Source organism: Ambystoma mexicanum, chromosome 1q, assembly GCF_040938575.1.
Source record: "Ambystoma mexicanum isolate Mex_15411 chromosome 1q, UKY_AmexF1_1, whole genome shotgun sequence".
NCBI lineage: Eukaryota > Metazoa > Chordata > Amphibia > Caudata > Ambystomatidae > Ambystoma > Ambystoma mexicanum.
This window is the reverse complement of record NC_090922.1, coordinates 838,737,748-838,759,847: the sequence shown is the minus strand read 5'-3', so window position 1 is coordinate 838,759,847 and position 22,100 is coordinate 838,737,748. Positions and strand designations below refer to the sequence as shown.

Genomic DNA, 22,100 nt, shown 5'->3' with positions numbered 1-22,100 from the left:
CGCATTTCTTGTTGTCTTTGGTCGCGAAGGCGTCCAGAGGGGGGTGACCCCATTTCTGGAACACTTTCATCAGGTCAACTGTGTCCATTTCCCACTCGTGTATTTGGGCCATGCTTCTGCTGAGGGAGTCTGCTTGGGACTCACTCCTGGAAGGTGATGAGCCACAATGGAAATGTTGTGCTTTAATGCCCAATGCCATGTTTTCTGGGCTTCTATGGAAAGAGTTCTTGATCGCGTCCCTCCTTGTTTCCTCAGATAAAACATGGCCGTTGTATTGTCGGTCAGTATTCGTACTCGCGAGCCCTTGATGTGTGGTAGGAATGCCTTCAAGGCCCATCGTACTGCTCTGAGTTCTAACACGTTTATGTGTAGGAGTGACTCCGTTGGAGACCAGCTACCCTGCGTTTGGAGAGCACCCATGTGATCTCCCCATCCGGTTAGGGACGCATCCGTGACTATGGTTCGCTGAAACTCCGGCTCCTGTAGGGGTACGCCGTTGTTCAGATTGTGGAAACTCTGCCACCACTGAAGGGTCCGAAGCAGCTTGTCGTCGTCGATGGTTATCTTGTCTGACCACGATCCTTGAGCCTGCGTCCATCGGTCCGCGAGGAATTCCTGGACTGGCCTTATGAATAGGTGACAGTTTTCCACCAGATGGATGCAGGATGCCATGGCCCCTAGGACCGAAACGTATTTTCTCACTGAGATCTTGGTGTATCGCCGTAGTCGGCATGCTTGTTGATTGAGTCTTGAGGTTCTGTCGAGAGAAGGTTTCACTAGCCCTAACTGGGTCTCGAACTGTGCCCCCAGGAATACCAGCGATCTCGATGGCTGCAGAGAGGATTTTTCGAAGTTTATGGCGAATCCCAGCTGTTGTAGAAGCTGCATGGTGGCTTGTAAACTTGTGTTGGTCGACGCTGGGGAGGATCCCCTTACCAGCCAGTCGTCGAGGTATGGGTATACATAGTGGCCTTGCTTCCTTAGCCAGGCCGCTACTGGAGCCAGGCATTTCGTGAACGTTCTGGGGGAGGTCTTGAGCCCAAAAGGAAGAGCCGTGAATTGGTAGTGAGTCCGCCCTATTACAAATCTTAGGAATTTCCTGTGTTTCCGACACATTGGAATATGGAAATACGCGTCCTGTAAATCCAGGGACGCTAGAAAATCCCCCTCTTGAACGGCGGGGATCACTTCCTGCAGAGTGAGCATCTTGAATTTTAGGCTCTTCAAAGATTTGTTGAGATCGCGTAAGTCTAAAATGGGACGCCATTTGCCGTTCGGCTTTTTTACGACGAAATATCTTGAGTAGACTCCTTGACCTCTCTGTGATGTTGGAACTAATTCTATCACGCCCTTTGCTAACATGAGTGTTACCTCTTGTTGCAGTATCTTCAGATGGGAATGAGCGGTGAACGCAGGTGGAATTTGCGGAGGGCTGTGTTTGAATTGTAGAGAGTGTCCGTTTCTTATAGTATCCAGCACCCATTAATCCGTCGTTATTCGTTCCCATTCGTCGACATATGCTGAAACTCTTCCCCCCAGAACGGTGTGTTGTATGTCACTGCTGATCTTTATTTTGCTTGTCTCTCGACGACGACGGATATGATGGTCTTTTTCTGGAAGTCTGGAAGTTCCGGCGACGGTTTGCCGTTTGGGAGGCACGTCTGTATCCCTGGGAGGGGTAAGCTGATCTGCCAAAGGATCTGTCTCCAGATGCAGAGAATCTTGAATTACCTGAAGCCCCTCTAAAGGGACGAAAAGATTTGTAGTTTCTGCCACTCTGGAGGGCACCCAATGAACGTGCCGTGTCCGAGTCCTCTTTCATTCCCTTTAGGGCTTCGTCCACCTTCTCACCGAAAAGAAGGTCTCCCTCAAAGGGCATATCTAAAACTTTGTATTGTACTTCTGGCCTGAAGTAGGTACACTTAAGCCATGACTGTCGACGTAATACGACCTCATTATTGACTTGCTTGAAGCCTGACTCAGCGAGGTCCACCGCGATGTTTATTGCGTGATTTGAGGCTTCCTCACCTTCTCGGACGAATAACATCGCTGCCTTCCTATGCTCTTCCGGAAGATGATCAAGCAACGGAGCTAGCCTGTGCCACATCTCCCTATCGTATCTGGCAACAATTGCCAGAGAGTTTGCGGCCTTTACTGTGGTCGCTCCCACGGATAGCACTTTTTTGCCAAAGGCATCTTGGCGTCTCGCTTCGTTCTCCGGAGGAGTCGTGCAATTGTGCTGGGCCTTCGCCTTCCTCGCTGCTGCCGCCGACACCACCGAGTCTGGCGTTGGTTGGGAGGATAAACACTTGGGGGTAGACTCTGGAGCCTTAAACTTTTTTTCCAGGCGTCCTTTCACTGCCGGCTCTGAAAACGGGTGACGCATTGTCTGCAACCCCTCCTTCCATACATGGTCTAGTATTGGTATCGAGAACACAGACCTCCTTCTCTTACCCATGTGGTCGAACAAAAAACAGTCCTTTTTCTGTTCTTCCTGGGACAAACCAAATTCTTTGCATGCCTTCTCCATCATAGAATGGAATGACGCAATGTCGTCCGGAGGGGACGGGTGAGCGGGGCTTCTAGGGGTTTCCAACTCCACCTCTGACTCCCAGGTTGGATCCCTGGAGGGGGATGATGAGATATCCGACATGGCTCCCCTGTCAGACTCCGAATCTGGCAGCTCACCTTCCTCCTGTGCCAGATTGGCGTGCGTAGGTGCGTCGGTTGACGGGACAGGCCCGGCTCGTCGACGGGTGACTGCGGCAGGTTTGCCTGAGGTAGTCTCTGGTCCAACGACTGTAACAACGATTGAAGCGTGGACAGAATTTCCAACGACAAAACAGATTGAGGATTGAGAAGAGGGGCAGATACCGGTATAACGGATCCCCTCGTCGACGACTTGTCAGCCACTCGTAGCCCTAGGTCTGCTGGGCCAGCTATTCTCTCATTCTCGTCCTCCGAGGACAGCAACACAGCCTGTTCTTGTAGTAAAGTATCCGGGGGGGTCGGATCAAAAACTTCAGGCCTCCAGGCCTCCTGTAGAACCCCCGTCGACGAGGCCATCGTCGACGTCGTCATCGGTGGGACGGTGGATGCCACCTGCGTAAGTGGCAGGGTGGAGGCCGATGACTGGGCCGCCGTCGACGACGGTGACTTAGCAGGTGGTTTTGGCAGTCCCGCCTTTTCCACACTTGGCTTGCTTTTACTCGACTCTCGACTCGTGGTCGATCTATGATGATCGCCCGAGGAGGATTTCCTTTCCTTTGATGAAGATGATTTCTTTGACAAGGAGTCTCTAGTTGAGTGGCTTCCAGACGACTCTTTTTCCGTTGGTCGAGATTTCTTCGCCGGTGGTTCCGACAAGGTAGCGCGGCGTGATGTTTTCGCCGATTGTGTGGAGCCTACCTCCGAAGGGGGGTATGCCCCCGCTCCCTCATTCAACCATGACACCAGTCGTCGACTGAGGTCTTTGAGGGTTTTTTGAGAAAACCCTTTGCATATGTCGCAGTTATCCGCCGAATGATGAGGGTGGAGGCAATATATACAATCCATATGTCCGTCCCCCTCGTAAACTTTTTTCAAGCCGCACGTCGCGCATGGGCGGAACAGCGCTTTTCCTGACACGGAGGACATTTTCTGTACTCAAATTCCAGTAACGCAACCTTGTACAAAATAGTAAGACACGCGAGGAGATCCCACTACTTTGGAGACGGTTGAAATCTGAAGGGGAACCGCGGGGGCGGGCCTCTTATACTGGGACGGCCTACGGAGCATGCCTAGGCGGGTCCTAAAAGGACGTAGATAGGACACAAAAGTGTCGAAAGTTTTCCTATAGGAAAAGGCTATATATGTGTACCGAGGGGTCCCAGTCTGATGACGGGGAATATTCTAAACATGTGAATCCATGAAAGATCCAATGCTGGAGAAACTTAACGAGAATGAGAGCAGACAGATGAGATAAGGTCGGTATAATAGGTGGTCTTAGCAGTGTCAAAAGCAGAGGAGAAAGAAGAAATAAAACACTTCTAAGATGTTATGAGTGTTGGGGAGTGAAACTTCAGCCAGTTTAGTTGAAGGAGGTAAATGGATGTCTTGAGCTAATGCACATGATTGGGTGGTACATAGTTGTGGGCTAAGGCAAGAGGGGGTGAAAGTACAAGCGTGGTAGGGATGTTCAAACGGAGAGTGGAGAACAGATTTGATATACAATAAGTCCTGAACAATTCATGAGATCTGGGATGGTGAGAGACCAAGGAGATAGGAAGCCAGAGGGACAGTTTTACATTTACATTTAGTTAGAGTGAGGTAGGGAGGCGAGAAAGGTGACGTGAATGAAGATATTGAAATAAAGAAAGGATGGGCAGATGGGGATGAATCAATTAAGAGGACTGACAGGGTAAGCGGGGTGCTGTTATCGTGTGTATGTTGGTTGTCTAGGCGAACCAGTGAGTGGTCAGAGAGGATGGAAGCAAATTTAAGATAGTGACCATTTATATTAGCAATGCAAAAGTTGCCTATGAGGCTGATGGGACCTCTGGTAGATTGAGAATCAAGAAGATCAAGGTCAAAGGAAGAGGCATTGTCAGCATCCTACCCACCTGCCACCTGCTACCTAGCACCGCTGCATGTGCACATTCAGAGACTCTGTTTATAGCATAATTACCATGTTAAAACCTACACACTGCCTATGCATTCATTTACCTGTTTGACCACTGCAGTATTTCACCAATTTAATTTCATATTCCATTCTGGTTTTTAGGTTAATCCAGCAGATGCATTCTGGTATATTTATGCTGTCCAAGAGGCAGAGGGCTAAGGGAGCCATACTAAGTACATTCACTTGCAACAGGCTGATAAGACCTGAAGAGAACTTGATTGCATCCACCTGTTACATGCTACTGATGACTTGGCTCCCAAGAACTGGAGAGATCTTAATTATAATCCACTGCTGTAGGCTATTGAAGTCTGGAGTGGGCTTGATTGAGCACAGCTGCCTGAGACTGCCATCGGCTCCACCCTGTGGGGCTGTGAGGGTGTTGATAAGCTTCAGTCGTAACAGTTGTTCTATCAACTGCTTTCACTGTGAGGTCCTGCATTGTGCTTCTGTGACTGGTTTTGTAACCTTTTCCGAATATCCTGCTTTTGGCTTCTGAATCCTGCCTGTCCTTCCCAGTCAGATGTTATAGCCTGCCAGCTTGATAGCCTTTCCAGGAAATACTACTTTTGCTACTGAATCTTACCTGATGTAGCTGGTTTGTTGTAGATCCTGTCCTGTTTGGTGTTAAGAATATCCAGTTCTATGCCAGTTTCTTTGCTACCTTTCTGAATTTCTGAAAACACCTATTTTCTGTGAGCATGTCTTTCTTACAGAGTCCTCCTGCTCCTGCATATGTTATTTTCTCTATTTTCCTCTGCAATCCCAGTTCTTTACTTTTTTGTCATTTTCTCCTATTTTTCAATTCAACACATTTGCTGAGTGTGCAGATACCTGCAGTATTAAGCGTATCTCTTTGTTTCTTTCTTGATGTATTACTAGACTTCAGTCCACAGATTAAGTGCCTGCTGTTTAGTGCAATGTGTTTCCTGGAGCAACGTATTTGCTGACTTTGCAGCGGCCTCTGTCTTGCCTGTAAATAGTACCATCACAAATCGGAGGTCGTCTCACTATAACTAATTCCGTACATGGGCCCAGTGGGAATCAAAAGGAACGAGCAAGCAACGGGAGCCCATAAAACATTTGGTGTGTGTTTCAAGAGAACATAGAATAATTTAGAAAAAATAATTACAAAATAGATGTTTTGATCACAGAGACAATTTTTTGTGAGGAAGGGAGGGAGTGCTTTTACTCTTTTGTCAAGTTCGTGGAACTGTGACCCAGCTTGGTGTTGCAAGAGGCACATGCATTGGAAGAGCACTGCTACCTTTACAAGCACCGCACCTCCAGCGGAGCACTGCAGAGTGTGGAGAGTGTGACAACAGATATAGCAGTAGTGGCTCTTGGAAGCTGTCGTGTACGATATTTGGCTGGCAGTGCGACCCATTAAGATCCAACTGCTTAAAGTCTTGTGATATAGCTGTGCTCACTGATTAGTATACTGAACTGTTCTGGACAGTATCTGGTCATTGCATCGAATGCAATACCATCGAATGCCTTTCCATCTAAAAAATTGCATCGAAAAGAAAAGCATTGAATGCATGTTTTTTGAAGGTAAAGGGTTTAGTTTAATTTTAATGGGTTTTAAAGGGTCAAAAAAGGGGGGTTAGGGTGGAAACCCCATTAACATTTTTTCTTTAAATGCATTCAATGCAATTTTTTTTCGATGGAATGGTCTGTCGATGGTAAGAATTCGATGGAATGAATATAAACCGTTTTGGACTTATTACAAATGGAAATTAGGTTGTATAACCTCTGTAGCAATTCCTGTAATCCTCTAATACCAGAGGTTTGTTCAGTGGTTAACACGGAAACCATCACCCCCCTTTCAGAGACTGCCATAATACATAGTAAGCAGCTGCAAGAGCATAACTTACAAAAGGAAGGCGAGGGAGGGGACATTTAAAGGAACAGCTTAGTACTCACAACCTTAAGGAATGGCGACCTGCCTACACGAGAGCAGGTGCACTCGAGGCAACCAACTAGAATTGTGGGAAAGCCATTCCTTAAAATATTAAAGAGTGTTGGAGTTGGTTAAGAACAATTAAAGTGAAATATAGTGGAAAACAAGGTTTTACTACTCATGTGTCAGACAGCTCAGTATCACTGTCAAAATCGTCCCATAATTAATCCCAATCCCCTCAACACGGGAGTTTGGGACACAAACAGGATAGGGGTGGCCCCTCGGGGCTACACCACCACATAATGCATGTCTTACCTGAAATACCTAATGTATTAACGGAAGCAAGTGTAAATATTAAAAACATTATGGTAAGAGACAAACTCGAGGCAGAAATCCCTGAAATAGTTTCAGAGACAGTCAACATGCAAGATGGTGTGGAGGGAAAAAAGGCCAAAAATAATAACATTAACATAAAGGTGAGACAGAAAAAGAATGAAGAGCAGACCACGCCACCTAAGCAATCATCTAAGATTACTGATTTTTATAAATATAAAAGCACAAGCACAGTCCAAAAAAAAGCTCCTTCATCTAAGGGCAGTGGGAAGTACTATTAGGGCTGGACTCGAACTTTATTGCTGACACAAGTTTATTGGAGTTGGCCAGCTTAACTAACAATGATGTATCTGGACTTAATACTTACACGAGTATGCTTGAGAGCTGGTCAAGTCAAGAAATAGTGATTATTCTGGTGACATGGATAATCTGTCTGGGACAATAATAGCTAACGGAATCAACTGTAGTTCACAGGCACTTCTCACATTATTAACAGATTGTGATCCGAGTTTGGAGGAATTCACACATAAACCTTCTCAGACCTCTCTAGTTCACCTGTTGCATCAATCTCTTGTTGTCTATGGGGGTGTGCGGGGGTGGGGGCTGCGAAAATAAAGAGTAGAACAATGTACAACCCATTTGAAGACACAATCAGTTCAAACTAGAAATTTGGGATTAAGGGGCCTCATTACAAGTCTGCCAGTATACTGCTGATGATTCTGTGGTACCGGTGCACCGTTTCCAACAACCGAACCCACGGAATCACAACAAATCATAACTTCGTGGGAGCACGCATTCTGGCATGCCGGTATAGTTGGAACTGGCATGAGGGAAACAATGTCACTGTCGGTTGAAATCGGTGTCACTGTCAGCAAAACTGTCAGTGGCACCGTCACCCACAGAAACAATGTGACCGTAAATGTCAATGCCGGAACTGGAAGCTCGTCAGTGGACATTTTGAAAAACACAATCCACTTACAATCACCTAGTTCCTGGTGCCATCGGGACAAGTAGACACATGCATCTCAACAGCAGCAGGTATGGCATCTTGGGTCCTTGAAAGGCAGCAGTGGAAGCCATGCTTCACTGAGCAAGAACTCACCGTCCTGACAGACATCATTGTGGAGCATGCTGGTAAGCTGTTTGCCACAGACCGTTGACGCAGTCCACAAATGTGCCAAAATGACATCTGGGAGGAGGTGGAGCAGAAGGTGTCAGCCATGGGACCCGTACCACGCACAGAATACGACTGCCATAAGCGGTGGGATGACCTCCGCCTGAGGGTCCGCAACCTGCTCTCGCCCCACAAGAAGGAATGCCTGCCCACTGGTGGTGGGAGTGCCTCACCAAAAAAGCTCATGCCATGGGAGGAAAAATGCAGCAGTTTGCTGCACTTCGAAGGGATCAAGGGAGTGGGAGCGGCGGAGGCTGGTGCAGGGACACCTGGAGAGGGCAAAGAGTACAACATGACACACCAAAACAACCACATTTGGCATGCACATGCAGTGCACACCACACAGAGACATGTCCAACTGCATGACACCAAACCACATCCAACCCATAAAGTGGCCAATGAACCATGGCCGTTGGGCAAGGGTTTACAAGCATCGCCCGCACAAACATCCAAACACAATATGCCCACATGAGTACTGTGACGACATGAGAAGCAACACATACACAAGGCACACACCCTCCAAGATGGTGTGCATGCACCATGAGCAATGAGCCTCCATAACACACTCACATGCATGCACACATCAAGGCTGTCCTGACAGAGCTGACTCTGGCATGGTTGACCGTCTACCTGTCAAACATGACGCCCCCAAGTGAAATTGGGCCCTTCCCTCGCCACCTGTGGCGTCCCTCAAGGCACTATTCTATCGCCATGGCTCCTCAACACCTACATTGCACCTCTGGCTCACATGATCACCACCTTACTACCTCACTTCTAACTTCATGCTGATGACACACAGCTCACCTGTAAGCTGTCATCCTCTACCTACTCTCCATCCTCTAACATACATGACTGCCTAACTACTATTCATGCATCATGCTCTGCTAACAATCTCTGCCTTATTGCCAGCAAGACATTGTGACGCCTGTGCCCTGTTTCTCACCCACTCTCTGGCCACCTTCCATGGGCCCCCTCCCCTCACCCACCTATGAGGCAAGAAACCTTGGTTTCACCTTCGACTCATCCCTCTCCTCCCCTCTGCACATTGCTCAGAGGCAGATTACATCCTCAGAGGCACCCTCCCTTTCCTCACCTACCCCCACAGGCCGAATTTCTCCAGAGCTCTGGTTCTCACTAGGCTTGACAACTGCAACAGCCTCATCCTCAATCTACCTCTTACCTCCCTTCGCCCCCTCAAACCAATCCAGAATAGGGAAGCATGAATCATTCTAGGCCTCAAGCCCTGGGACCACATGCCTCCAGCCTTGAAATCACTCCACTGGCTCCCGGTGACCGCAAGGATAACATTCCTGACCCTTTGGCTCAGACACAACTCTGTCTGGGTCCTGGTCCCCCATGAGTCTCACTGGTGCCAGCCCATCATCCTCGACCAGTCTCCCCAAGTATCCCTTACCAGCAATTGCCCTCAGGCACACTTCACTTGACTTGCCCAAATCTGGTCCACCCCATCTTTCGCAGTGTACTCCCCTCCCCTCTTTTACCCCTGGCACCTGCCCCTGTGGCTCCCATAAGCACTTGTTCAGCCCCTTGGGCCCCCTACCCCCTGCACATCACCCCCTCCGATCCCTGCCCCCTTCCCCCTCCCTGCCCTGCACCTTATTGTTCCCTGCACTTGCACAGCAAAAATGACACAAGGCCTAGTACGACTGTGGATCCTAATTCCCCTGCCTATGTCCACCACCACTCGTCTTGCTGCGCCTGGAAACACTTGTGTATAGGCGCTATACAAATGTACAATGTATGAACTGGAAACTCCATGCATAGGCATCATGTCACTCGCTGTATGAATTGCATGTTGCAAGGCCATATGATGTCACAGAGGTGAATCGTGGCATGCCCATCTCACCCCCACAGGCACCTCATCTGACAGAGATCAAGGAGGACCAAGCACCTCACGGACAGCTACACAGAGGAGGAGAGCCACACCCGTAAGCGCACTGCCAAGGCCAAACCAGCAACAGCCACGCAAACCACAGGCCCAGGGAGCATGCCGCCTGCCCCTACAGCACAACCTGCTAAGCCAACAGAGGCATAGCCAGCTGCCCCTGCAGAAACATCTGTTGCACCAACGGAGGCACAGTCAGCTGTCCCTACAGCAACACCTGCTGCAGCAACAGAGGCACAACCAGCTGCCCCTGACACACAGCAATGTGGGCCAACAGGACGGCCATTCCCCTCCCCCACCAGCCTCCCATGTATGTCGCCACCTCGACGGATGACGATGCCGGGCAGGAGGGCGGGGACACAACCGAGGGGTCACCAGAACACCCCCCCCTATGACCGTCCCTCATTCAGCCCCTCGGATCTCCACAACCCACTTCCACCACCGATCTCCAGCATCCGAGATCACTGGACCTGTGCGCTAGCAGCTGGAGGAGACCAGGTTGATGCGGAAGAGTGTGTAGAACCCCGTGTTAGAGGGTCTGGAAAGAGAACGAGGCAATCTCGTCACTGGCTGAGACCCTCACCATTTCCCTGCAGGCGGCACTAGAGCACAGGCACACGGCAGGTTCTGACCCCCATCACCAATCCCCACGCCTGCCAGCTCCCAACAGAGCAGCCGAGGCGCCGATCCCTACCCCTGTTAGGCTCACCACAAAAGTGCAGGTCCGGTGTGAAGAGGCCACGGAAGTGAGCCAGTTCAAAGCTTAGGTGACACTTATGCAACCTAGGGGGTGTTACTGGGAGGGTGTGTTTAGTAGGGTTAGTTGGGAAGGGAGTGGTGGGGAGGGTCAGCTGGGGAGGAGTGTTTTTGAGAGGATTAGTAGGGTAAGGGTTTTTAGGGGGGGTTAGTTGGGAAGGTGCCGGTTGTGGGCGGGTGGTGTGCCATACGTTTGTTCGTGCTTGTTAATTCCAAAATACACGTTCTGTAAATGAAATCACGCCTGGACATTCAATTTGTGAAGTGGTGTGCTTTATTTTTGCGCTGCCTCACATGCAATGTGTGCCATGGATCGTGCTCAGGTGCTGTGTGCTCAAAGGTAGTTCTCTATGAGTTCCTGATGGGCTGCAGGCCCATTCCTGACATCCCTGTGATGGTGTTGGCGCATGTCTGCAGCTGCATCCACGTCCCCATCCTCATCATCTTGTCCGCTGGATGCATGTCCATGTCCGGGGGCAGGGGAATGTTCCGCCTAATGCACATATTGTGCTACATGGCACAGGCCCGGACTATGCCCACTTTCACTGGCCTGTACATCAGTGCCCCACTGGAGGGGTGAAGGCACTGAAAATGTGCCTTCAACAGACCAAAGGTCTGCTCAATTGTCGTCCTTGTTCTGATGTGGGCGCGATTTTATGCGATTTCCTAGTGGGACCATGGATCGCTCACAGGGGTCATCAGCCATGGTACTAGGTGATAACCGGATTCACCTGCATGGAATGGAACAGTGAGGTGACTGGGAAGTGCATACATATTGGGATGTGTGACACATGTATCTGGGTCTGTGTTCTTGCGGGCCCTCATTCACCTTGCTACACCCTGTGACAGGAAATGCTGGTCAGGCCATGTGTAGTGTGGGGTGGTGGGAATGGATGGGGTGGAGTCGGGATAGGCTGGGTTTTGTGTCATGGCAGTAATGCATTCTGGTACCTGTAGTGCATTGCAAGTGCCTGTCCATCCGTGCCCAGATTTTGATAGGACGTTCATACGTTGACACATGTGGTAGATGCCAGGCGTGGCCACCTACTCTTGCATGCAGAAGGTGTCCCTGCATTGGCATGGTGCCTGTGGGCCTTGCACTAGTGCAAGTGAACATCACCCGCGCCCATGCCCTGGTGCACCTGCAATGTGGTGTGTGTGTTGATGCTTTTACTCACCCAATAGCTAGGTCCACTGCCAACCATGACGTGCCATGTATGCAGGCAGCGTGCTACTACGAAGGACCATGGAGTCGTGGGTTGATCCAGGAAAGCGTGCAAAGCAGTGTGTGATTGTCAGGTCCGCATCGCAGACGACCTGCACATTGGAGGAGTGGTACAGCTTTCTGTTTCGATACACCTCCTCTGTGGTGTGGGCAGCCACTAGTTCTATCTGTGTGCAGTCCACTGCGCCCAATACATTAGGAATGCCCACAAGGGCATGGAAGCAGACCTTAGTGGCATCCACCTGTGCCTGTGTCCTTGGTAGGGCGATGTGCTGCGACACATGACACAGAAGGGCATCCAAGACCTGCACCAGCACAATTGCAAATGCTTGCTGAGAGATGCCATGCAGCTCCCTGACTGTGTTTCAGAACGTGCCCGTGGAAAGAAAGTGCAGAACAGACACCACCTTCAACAGGGGGTGGCTATGGCACTCCGGATGCCAATGATGCTCTGGATGTCGTCCTGGATGAGTTCCACAATTCCCAGGATGGTCTCGTTGTTCAGGCGGTACAGTGTGTGGATCTGCCTGTCAGTCAGGGACCAGGGTGTGGCCCTTGTGCAGGATATTAGTGCTCGCCTCCGGGGCACAACTTGCTGCCCATTGTACCTCTGCATCCTCATTCTTACCCTCCTCCTCCTCCTCCACTGCCTGTCGGCCTGTTGCCACTGCAGCACCTCATGCTCATATGCAGCACTCCTGCATGCAGCACCTCCAAGTCCATGTCTACTGCTAGGAGTGGCAGCATGGTTGTGTTGGAAGGTGTGTGTAGGTTGAGTGTGGTCCTTTTCAGCAGTCCCGGTGCTCATTTTCTGGCGATGGGTCCATTGGGTCCACCTATGGCCTGTTCCTCCACACCTGGGCCTGGTTACTGAATGCTCCTCAGGGCCAGTGTTTCCGGCATGGTTTTCCCGGTGCCACCAGCATTTTTGTGCCAGTGTTTCCAGGGAAACTGTTGTTGCAATGCTGCCTTGTTTCCGTGGTGCAGGTGTTTCCGACACTGATTCCTGTGGGTCCCGCTGTGTCAGCTCCCTGTGCTACCACGCTATCTACAACTGGCTCTCACTAAATACTCTCCCTTCAGATCTTTACGTTCCTCCGGCACCAACTCTTTGTGTGTCAAGTGCTTCACGAAATAGCGAGCTGGTGGCCAATCTCTTTCCTCTGCATGCTCCCACCAATGGTACAGCCTCTCCCTTCCTCTTCAGCCGGATCTCCTCAAATTATGGAAGCTCCTCAAGACCTTCCTTTTCACCTTCTCCTTCACTTCCTCCCTCCTCTACCAAACCCTACAGTTGCTGAGATTGGTGACCAGGGCCCTTATGTGTCCTCCTGGGTCCTGGCCTCCCACACCCAATCGCCGTAAGCCTCTGCCTGCTCCCAGAACTTGCCTTGAAACCCACTGGCCTATGCCACCACAGGCCTGCACTTATTTGCAGTTGACCACTGTCACCATGTCATTTAACAGCTGCTTACTCCCTTGCACTTTCCTCTGTGGTACTCCTAGCACTTACCCCCAACTCTCTCATCCCGTCTCTCTCTGCTCTTTCAAGGTCTGAATGCTTACAAGACCTCGTAGGGCCGCCTCTATCTTTCATTGTTATATTTGCTTTTCATTCCCATGTGCCCATGTTCTCTCCCTGTTGCCATGCGGGCGGGTTGAAACAAAATGTACTTGATGTATTAGTGCCTTACAAATGCACAATAAATAAAATGCACCCCCCGCCCCACCCAGGCCCCTCATTGACTGTGATTTGAATTTTCTAAATACTATGCCCTAGAGGTTTAGAAATCCTGTGTCTTTGTTAGTGTTGGCAATAGGATCAGATGCAACCCTTCTCACTGGTTGTTTTAATATCTGGTTCCCTTCTCTTCCCACCCCCATGTCTTTATATTTATTGTGCCTTTCACAATGTAGTGAACCTACAAGGAGTGGGGTTGTGTCTTTATGCAAATGTACTATTTTTACACATACACTGGGAATTGTTACTCTGTGCTATGTCTACCTAAAGTACTTATTCAACTAATGTGGGTGTGTGTTTGAAAATGGTGTCTATTATTCAGTATAAAACTCAGGAGCTCCCGCTAAAAAGATAGCAGTCAGAAATACTGTAAGGAATAAAGAAGCAATCATATTGCTCCCAGCGTTGGTGTAGCATTATGCACGACACACTATACACACTGCACAAGGAGGATGACCCATCGCGCATAGGAAAAGGTAGTCACTGTTCGGCTGCCCAATCTTTTTACAAGTACTGCTTCCCTAGAACACGAAGGACAGTGGATCAGATTTACCTCAAGAAATGTTCTTACCTGTTCTTGGCACAGCTGGTATTGCTTGGCTAGACCCACACACACCGAGCTTTCCATCCCTGGAGACACCCCGAGCCTGGAGGGACGAGATTAAAGACATGGCGTTATTCACCTTCCATGGAATGCGTGTTAAAATGCACACCTTTCACACTGAAGGCTAGGGGACTCTATGATCACGCGTCATGGGACAGAGCTACGCCTTCTTACACTGGGAGCGTACGGGACCACTAGTCATCAGCTAGGGAACAGAGCACACATCCTTCTAACTAAGAGCTGTGAGAATCCGCAGAGGGGCAGGTTCACGCCTCTTCCAATACACACTCAGGTGGCCACCTGGTTCTCCACTAGATGGCAGAGCACATCCCACTCTACGCAGTGACCTCCAAGGAACCCTACGACCATTCCTATGTAGCAAAGGTCCCACCTCTAACGCTCAAACCACATGTGCCCAATGATGAGTGTCGAGAACGGAGAAGGCCTCACACCTCTCACACTGAAATACCCCAGTGGCTGCCCCCTAACAGTCAAAGCTCATACCATTCCCATTGCGACCTGCGGAATTCCCACCAGGGCACACATGACCACTCATGTGGAATGCACAGCCACTACAAGTGAAAAACACGCAGGGCAGACTTCTTACTGCTCTAGAAATGGCATGTTGGGTCATGGGCCACACACCTCACAATACATGCCACACCGCCGTATTTACAAGGGAGACTACATTTTGTAGTCACAAATGTTGCTAATTATAATAGATATTTCCTTTCTCCCACCTAAAATAGCCCGTACCCCAATGCAAGTCAATGGGTACATTGGAGTGCCCCTCTTTCTGGCTCAAGATCTCCTGTGTGTGATCTCAAATGCTGGAGCATATGGCTCACACTGGGCGCACAAGGTAAACCATGCTCCAAAGCAGCAGGCTTCTTACAATGAGATCACAGAGTATCCCAAATGCCCATATTAACGTCTTCTATGCCAGGGTGTGTATGCCTCCCTATGCCAGAGGTTTCAAATGAAACCGCATTAAAATGCACAGACATGTCTAATATATTATTACGACATTATGGCACTTTAGGTACCCTTAAAGCTGGCATATTAATATGGAATGCTATCACTGATGGAGTTAAGGGCCCAACTCGCACTTTCACCTTTGAGGCTTCAAGAAACCATGGACCAGCCACCTGAGGACAGACCTTACACACCTCGGCAGCCCTAATATTACATGGTCAGTTATGGGAATACATCTTGCACATATTCCACGAGAACAGAAACAAAACAGGGAGAATGTGGCAGAGAAGCACGGACAGTGGTGTGGTCGCAAAACATCTGTGTGAGGAGAAAAGGACCACGCAGGGACACAGGAAGGTTAAGAAGACTGTGTCTGGCAGAATCAGTGAGTTATGAGGGACAAAGTGACAGATGCAACAGTAGGTGATGAAAGAGACCTTCAGAGGCAAATGCAGAGAGGGGTTAGGGAGACAGTGGCAGGCGGAAACCCACATGGGTCACTTTGGAAAGAACTCTTACCTTTGCCGCAAGCAGTGTCTCTCCTGGGACATGACACCTCCACCACAGGTCCGGGAACAAGTGGACCATGAGCTCCATTCACCCCACCACCAGGGGGAGACAGCGTCTTCCAAAGCAGCACCATCTTCTGACACCTCACTACTGTCCTGACAAGATCAGAAAGCGGTCAGTGAGGGGACCCGCACCATGCACAGACACAAAATGCAGCACACAACAGTCACAAACAGTCAAATCCTGGCAAGACTAGTGAGCAGTCACTGAAAAAACCCAGACCCAAACAACAACCAACACGTACACATAACAAAAAGCATAACATGCCACAACTTACTACTGTCCTGAGAAGGCCAGAAGGTAGTCAGGAAGTAGGCACACAACACAGCACATTGCAAAACACCCACCACCACCACCTGCGCACACGCACACCCACCATCTTCCTACTGTCCTGAGGGCTTGAGTTTTAAGGTTGAGGGTGTCTTTATTGTGCTGTTTTGGTCAGATGCTTCTTTTTGCGGTACTTTGTTTTGCAGGGCGCTGTTGCAAGGTTGTGTGAGAGTGTACTGGCAGCCTTATTCCGGAGGGGTGGAAATAGAACAACACATACTGCACACAGCGACCAGGTTGAGATATTCCATTCACCTCTCTGTGTGGGATAGACAAGAATCACCCAACTCAAAATAATAGTTGACCTCTAGCTTTATTCTCACACAGGATCATAAGGGTATACATGCCTACATAGACCAAAGGATGATATAAAACAGAACAGGGATTTCCTACCTGGGACTGGCCAAAGTAAACAATGTCTGGGTTATTCCTATTGTATGGATATTGGTCTCTCACAGGATCACGAAAAATGGCACATTTTCAGGGGAGGCATTGCGCTCAGCGGTCACTTGAATCAAAGCTCGCAGTCTCAGGGATGTGGCACCCAGCCACTTCTTTGCAACAGATCACGGTCTCAGGGATAGAACACCCAGCTGCTTTTTTGTCACAGGTCACAGTCTTAGGGATGAAACACCCAGCTGCTTTTTTGTCACAGGTCACAGTCTCAGGGATGAAACACCCAGCTGTGTTTTGCCCCGGGTCACATTCTCAGGGATGAAACACCCAGCTGTGTTTTGCCACGGGTCACAGTATCAGGCATTTAGGATCCAGCTGCTTCTTTGACACATGTCAAAGTCTCAGGGATATACCAACCAGCTGCTTCTTTGCACCAGGTACTCGTAAAAGATGTATGCCATGCTTCTTTGCATTTGTAATCCACAACAGGAGGATAGTGCCTGGCACTCTGCTTCCTGAACCGGGGTTAAAGTGCCCCAGTTCACGGTGTCAGTCACTGTGCCATTTGTCATCCCGCCCTAGGGCTTCCCTACACCATAGGGTCCCTCTTTCCTCTTCTATATTTAAGGAATATAGCCCACTTCCCACGAATTGGCTCATACAGGGGTGTATTGGCCGTCCTACTCAATAGACTGTCTTGCTCCTTTACCTCTAAAGCAGGGGTCTACAACCAGCGGCTTTCCAGATGTTTTGTACCACGGCCTCCAATGATGATCTTGCACCACTGACTAGGCTGGATAAGGATAATGCGAGTTGCAGTCCAAAACATCTGGAGGACTGAAGGCTCCAGACCCCTGCTCTAAAGGTTATAGTACCCTTATAACTCAGCAAGGGAGATGGTGCCCTTGACAATGGGGTAGTATAGGGATCAGTGGGTCAAAGGAGGTCCACCCTGAAGGCGCGCCCCAGGTTTCTGCACAACAGTAAGCTGCTGGTCCAAGGTAAGGAGTCTGGGTTCTCCACAGCTGCCTGCATCCAGGCCTCAAATCTCTCTTCAGTGTGCATCTGTACTCCATGTTTCCCCAGTATTGCACAGGTTTCTGGCTCTCGTGGTCTCTGATTCTTTACCTGTCAGCTCTACTGCTCCCACCGCTGCTCACCCCTCTGCCTCTGCCTATGTTACTCTATGAGGGCCAGTGGTTCCTGCCCATCTTTGGGTTGTGCTGTCCAAGCTTTTAAAATTACTATTTTGAACTCAGGTTGAAGTCCACCTTACAGCTGGTCTTCGGCTGGCTCTCCGGCAACTACTTTGCCAGCATATGGTTTTTGTGCCAAGGCCCTTACTTGCCGCCACCGTGCTGAGTCTTGCATATATGGGAAGGTCCTAGGATCTGGAACTCCATTCGTTAGGTTTGCAGATGGAAGCCCTTGCTGCAATGCCTTAAACAGTCAAAATTCACTGGTCCAGTTTGGCAGCGCTACCGGTCAGATTAACAGAATTGTTTTTGCTAATTCCAGGGATCATCTTGAGACTTGTGTCTACTTACAGCTTTCTCTTTATGGTGATCTCCACTCCAACAAAGAGACATTGCTTGGAGCAGCTCTGCCTTTTGGGCTATCCAACCCTCAGGGTCTGCAAATGGCGTTATGCTTGCACACCGGCATTAAGACAATGTCCAGATAACACTACACTGGGCTGCAAAAGCCTGTTTAGGTCAGGTGAAGAAGATGGTGTTCAGACTTGTTCACACCTCCCAGCCAGAAGAGATGTAATAAAGAGTATGTGTGCAGGGACACCTTGCATAATGGGCCTGTTAGTGCATATACGTGCAGTATCTCATTCATCCTAGCCATGCAAAAAGGTGTGCGACTCCTTCCCCTGACCCAATGCAATTGCATTCCCTAAAACTACATAGGTGAAAGGTGCTTCCGCATAGGCAATAGCACTCCATGCTGCAAGATATGGCATACATGGCGGAGTACAACTCCAGACAAGGCACACTTTTACACATAAACTGTACCACAAGCATCGATATAAAAGAGTTGAGAGTTTTTCCTCTTCACTTTTAGAAGTGGGTTTTGTGAAATAGGTGTGAAAAGTGTGATGAGTATGGCATAGAATCATTTTAATGGGAGAGTGTATTTGTCACATACAGTGCTTTTAACAAATTCACTGCTACAGTGCTCCCACGTTATTTTATGTCAGGAGTGAGAAAACTATTCATTATAGTGCAGAAGTCCCAGAATTGAGGGAAAAAGAACTATGGTAATAGCTACTCACACCTGAAAAGGGACAATTTACAAGCTTACAGGGCATTTTTGTGCGCCTCACTCTGCCTCATTTTCTGGGTACTTTCTAATTGTGTATCGCCCCCCTGTCTCTTACTCCAGCTTTCTGAATCCTTTCTTAGATCTTGCAGCGTCTCTGCAAGTGAAGTTCGCTGATTTAACGGTGCTTGGGGATTTTAACATTAGGTTTAATGATCCCCCACTGGCTCCGGTATTGGTCCAGTTTTTTTGTCATTATTTGATCTTGGCCTCAATCAGCTTGTTCATGAGCCTACGCATGTGTTAGGGGGTACCTTAGATCTAATTTCCTCAGATCTCGGATCTCTGTTTCCCCTGTTAGCCAAGTTCTCTGGTCCGACCACTGCTTAGTACCAATCTTGGTGCAGTTTCTTATATCGCCATCTAAGCCTCAGCTTGCTGCGATTTTAAGGCGTAACTGGCGCCCTGTGGATCTCAACTTGATGCTCTCACTGATCAATTACAGCTGGAAAAGAGCCCCTGTGGTTAATCTGTCTTTTTATCTCAGACATTGAGCTCTGTGGCTGATCAAGAAGCCCCTCTGAAGCCTATCAGACCACGTCCTTCTGACAAGCTTAAAGCAGCGCGTTTGAAACTCAGGCAAGTGGAAAGCAAGTGGCACTTCTCTCTCTTATAGGTCTACGGAGAGGATGGTGTTTCGGCAGCTCACCAAAGACTGTCATGTAGCATTCCGGGACGCAAAGCAGGGGTTTTTCACTCATAAAGTGGAGGTGGTCCTGAATCAGTGTAAAGAGCTGTTTTCAGTGGTCAAATCACTTTCTTCCACTACGCGCTCGGATGCCTACAGTGTTATCCATTCAAACTCCCTGCGACTCGCTTCCTGAGTTTTTCTTTTCAAAAATCGAAAATATACGTACTAACATTAATCTGTGCAGTCAGAGTACTGCTAATGTATCTCCATCTGAGACAGTGGCCACCGCCTACTATGTTTTGGTCTCAATTTCCTGAGTTTTCTATTGAAATAGTTTCCACTGCTGTTAGTCAGCTGCAGTCTGCTGCTCCCTCCGACCCGGTTCCTTTTGAGCATACGCATGGACTCCTGGGTGACTAAGGCAGTTAATCTATCCTGCCAGTCTGGGTCCATTCCAGTGGAGCTTAAACAAGCTAATGTCATCCCCCTTTATTAATAAAACATCACTGGACTCTTCTATCTTGGCTAACTTTCATCCTATCTCTTGTCTCCCTTTCTTTATGAATCTTCATGTTTCTTTGACCCCTTGCAGTCTGGCTTTAGGCTGGGGTGTGGCACACAGAGCGTCCTGTTGTCTGTAATTGATGATCTGGCCAGGCTGGTTGAGCAGGGTGGAGTGGAAGCCATGATATTGTTAGCTCTTTCGGCTGCTTTCAACACGGTCTACCGCTCCATTCTGTTGTCCTACCTGGTCTCGGCAGGTCTCTCTGGGCCCATTCTGGCATGGTTTACGCCCATCCTGACAGATAGGGGCGGACTGCTCTCTCTTCCCCCTTTCTCCTCTTCTTCTAATGCACTTTCCTGTGGCGTTCCCCAATGCTCTGCCTTGTCCCCTATGCTATTTAACATCTATGTTTAGCCTCTTGTCTGTCTCATCCGCTCCTAAGTCTTCAGGTGTTACTCCGATGCCGACGATACCCAGATCTTTGTTCATTTAGATCTTAACCATGCAGAGGTGTTCGCGCCCCTGTGTGAGTGCCTCACAGCCGTGAGGGGGTGGATGAACAGCAACTGGCTCAAGCTTAATGGGGACAAGATTGAGATTCTGGTGGTTGGCTCTCCCCCTAATCCAACACTTTGGACTCCTTCTTCTTGGCCTCCTGCTCTGGGTGATTTTCCTGTGCAAGTGATGATGGTAACAAACTTGTGTGTTTATCTTTCCTCTTCACTTTCGATGGCCTCCAGGTGAGCATGGTCTGTAAAATGGGCCATTTTCTTCTTAAAGTGGCCGTAAGGCATTCTTGCCTAGTCATCTATGACCCCTGGTACTGGCCTTGTTAGTTGTAAGTCGTAATGACCACTACAATGCCCTATTCCTAGCTCAGCCTATTGCCCTTATTCGTCGGTTGCAGCTCTTGCAAAATGTTGCTGCTCGGTTGGCCACAAATACCCCAATGGAGCTCATATCACCCCAGTGCTCCGTTCACCACACTGGCTTCCTGTGGTCAAGCGATTGAATTATATCTCTTTCTCTGTTCTACCAGGCGTACTATCCCTAGGGGGCTGACTTACTCCAAGGAAAATGTGTTCCCTATATTCCCAGGCAACCTCTTTGCTCTGGTAATGCCTGCCTAGTCTTGGTACCTAAATTCTACCTATCTAGGGTTGGGTGCCGTGCATTCTCAATTGCCGCTGGTAAACTGTGGAATTACCTACTTTCCGCTCCTAGGTGTATTCAGAACCATCTCCAATTTAGGCGCCTATTAAAGGCACTTTTGTTTTACGCCAGTGATGTGTATTTTCTTGGCTGTGGGTTCCCTAGCGCCAAGATGCCCTTGGGTGAACGTGTGCAGTACAAATTTGTTTAACATAACATAACAGGTATCACCCACCGCCCCATTGGACATATATTGATCCTGGTTTTCTGTTAGGCAAATGGGATTTCTCCATTTATCGGGATGGGATGACGAGTGGTTTATAGGGCACATCACACAATATGCAAGATATCCGATATATGGATTCTCTGGAGTCTATGACAGATGACCCAAATCGGTGCATTGCAACACACAAGTAAGAGACATGGTAGTGGGGAGTCTCAGGGTGTAGAATACCACTAGATCTGCTACACTAATAAGACAACCATATTATGGAGAACTGGACTTACAAGTAACTATTTCTGCCACTAAGTTGAATCACTGTAACACCACCCTTTACTCGTTCCACTAAAGAGTTTGAGTCTGTTTCTGAAAGACGTGCACTAGAGTGAGGCAAGCCCAGGAGCATCTGGAATTTGCGGCAGCTACCGCCTAAAAGTTGAGCCAATCTGGCGATGTCTGCAGCATCTTTGGGAGGCTACCGGTTAAATACGATTCACAAAGATGTCATCAAGGGAGTTTCAGAGATGCTCCAGGCGCAAACCTTTGTGAATCAAGCCCTTTGTGCTCACAGCCAAATCTAATGGAAAGTTCAAGTGGTATATGTCATCATATATATTTATTTAGCTACCTTTTAAACCAGAAATGTCTAACAACAATGATCACTGTGCTGTACAGTAGAAAACCAATTACAATC

The 22,100-nt window shown here is 48.8% G+C and overlaps 1 protein-coding gene across 7 annotated transcripts in view; it reads right to left on the bottom strand.

Annotated features, from left to right (window-relative positions):
- LOC138537634 (ADAMTS-like protein 2) overlaps window positions 1–22,100 on the bottom strand; it is a 678,742-nt gene that overhangs the window by 476,643 nt on the left and 179,999 nt on the right. For 5 of the 7 annotated variants that reach the window (XM_069641470.1, XM_069641466.1, XM_069641468.1 and 2 more), the window contains exons 2-3: window positions 15,794–15,934; window positions 14,267–14,342 (exon numbers count right to left, since the gene is read on the bottom strand). Coding sequence is in view for 3 of the 7 variants with exons in the window: in XM_069641466.1 (XP_069497567.1) it covers window positions 14,267–14,342; window positions 15,794–15,825 (108 nt within the window). In the remaining 4 variants the exon portion in view is untranslated. Of the gene's footprint in view, window positions 1–14,266; window positions 14,343–15,793; window positions 15,940–22,100 lie in introns of all 7 variants that reach the window. The other 2 variants (XM_069641465.1, XM_069641464.1) reach the window with 1 other exon arrangement.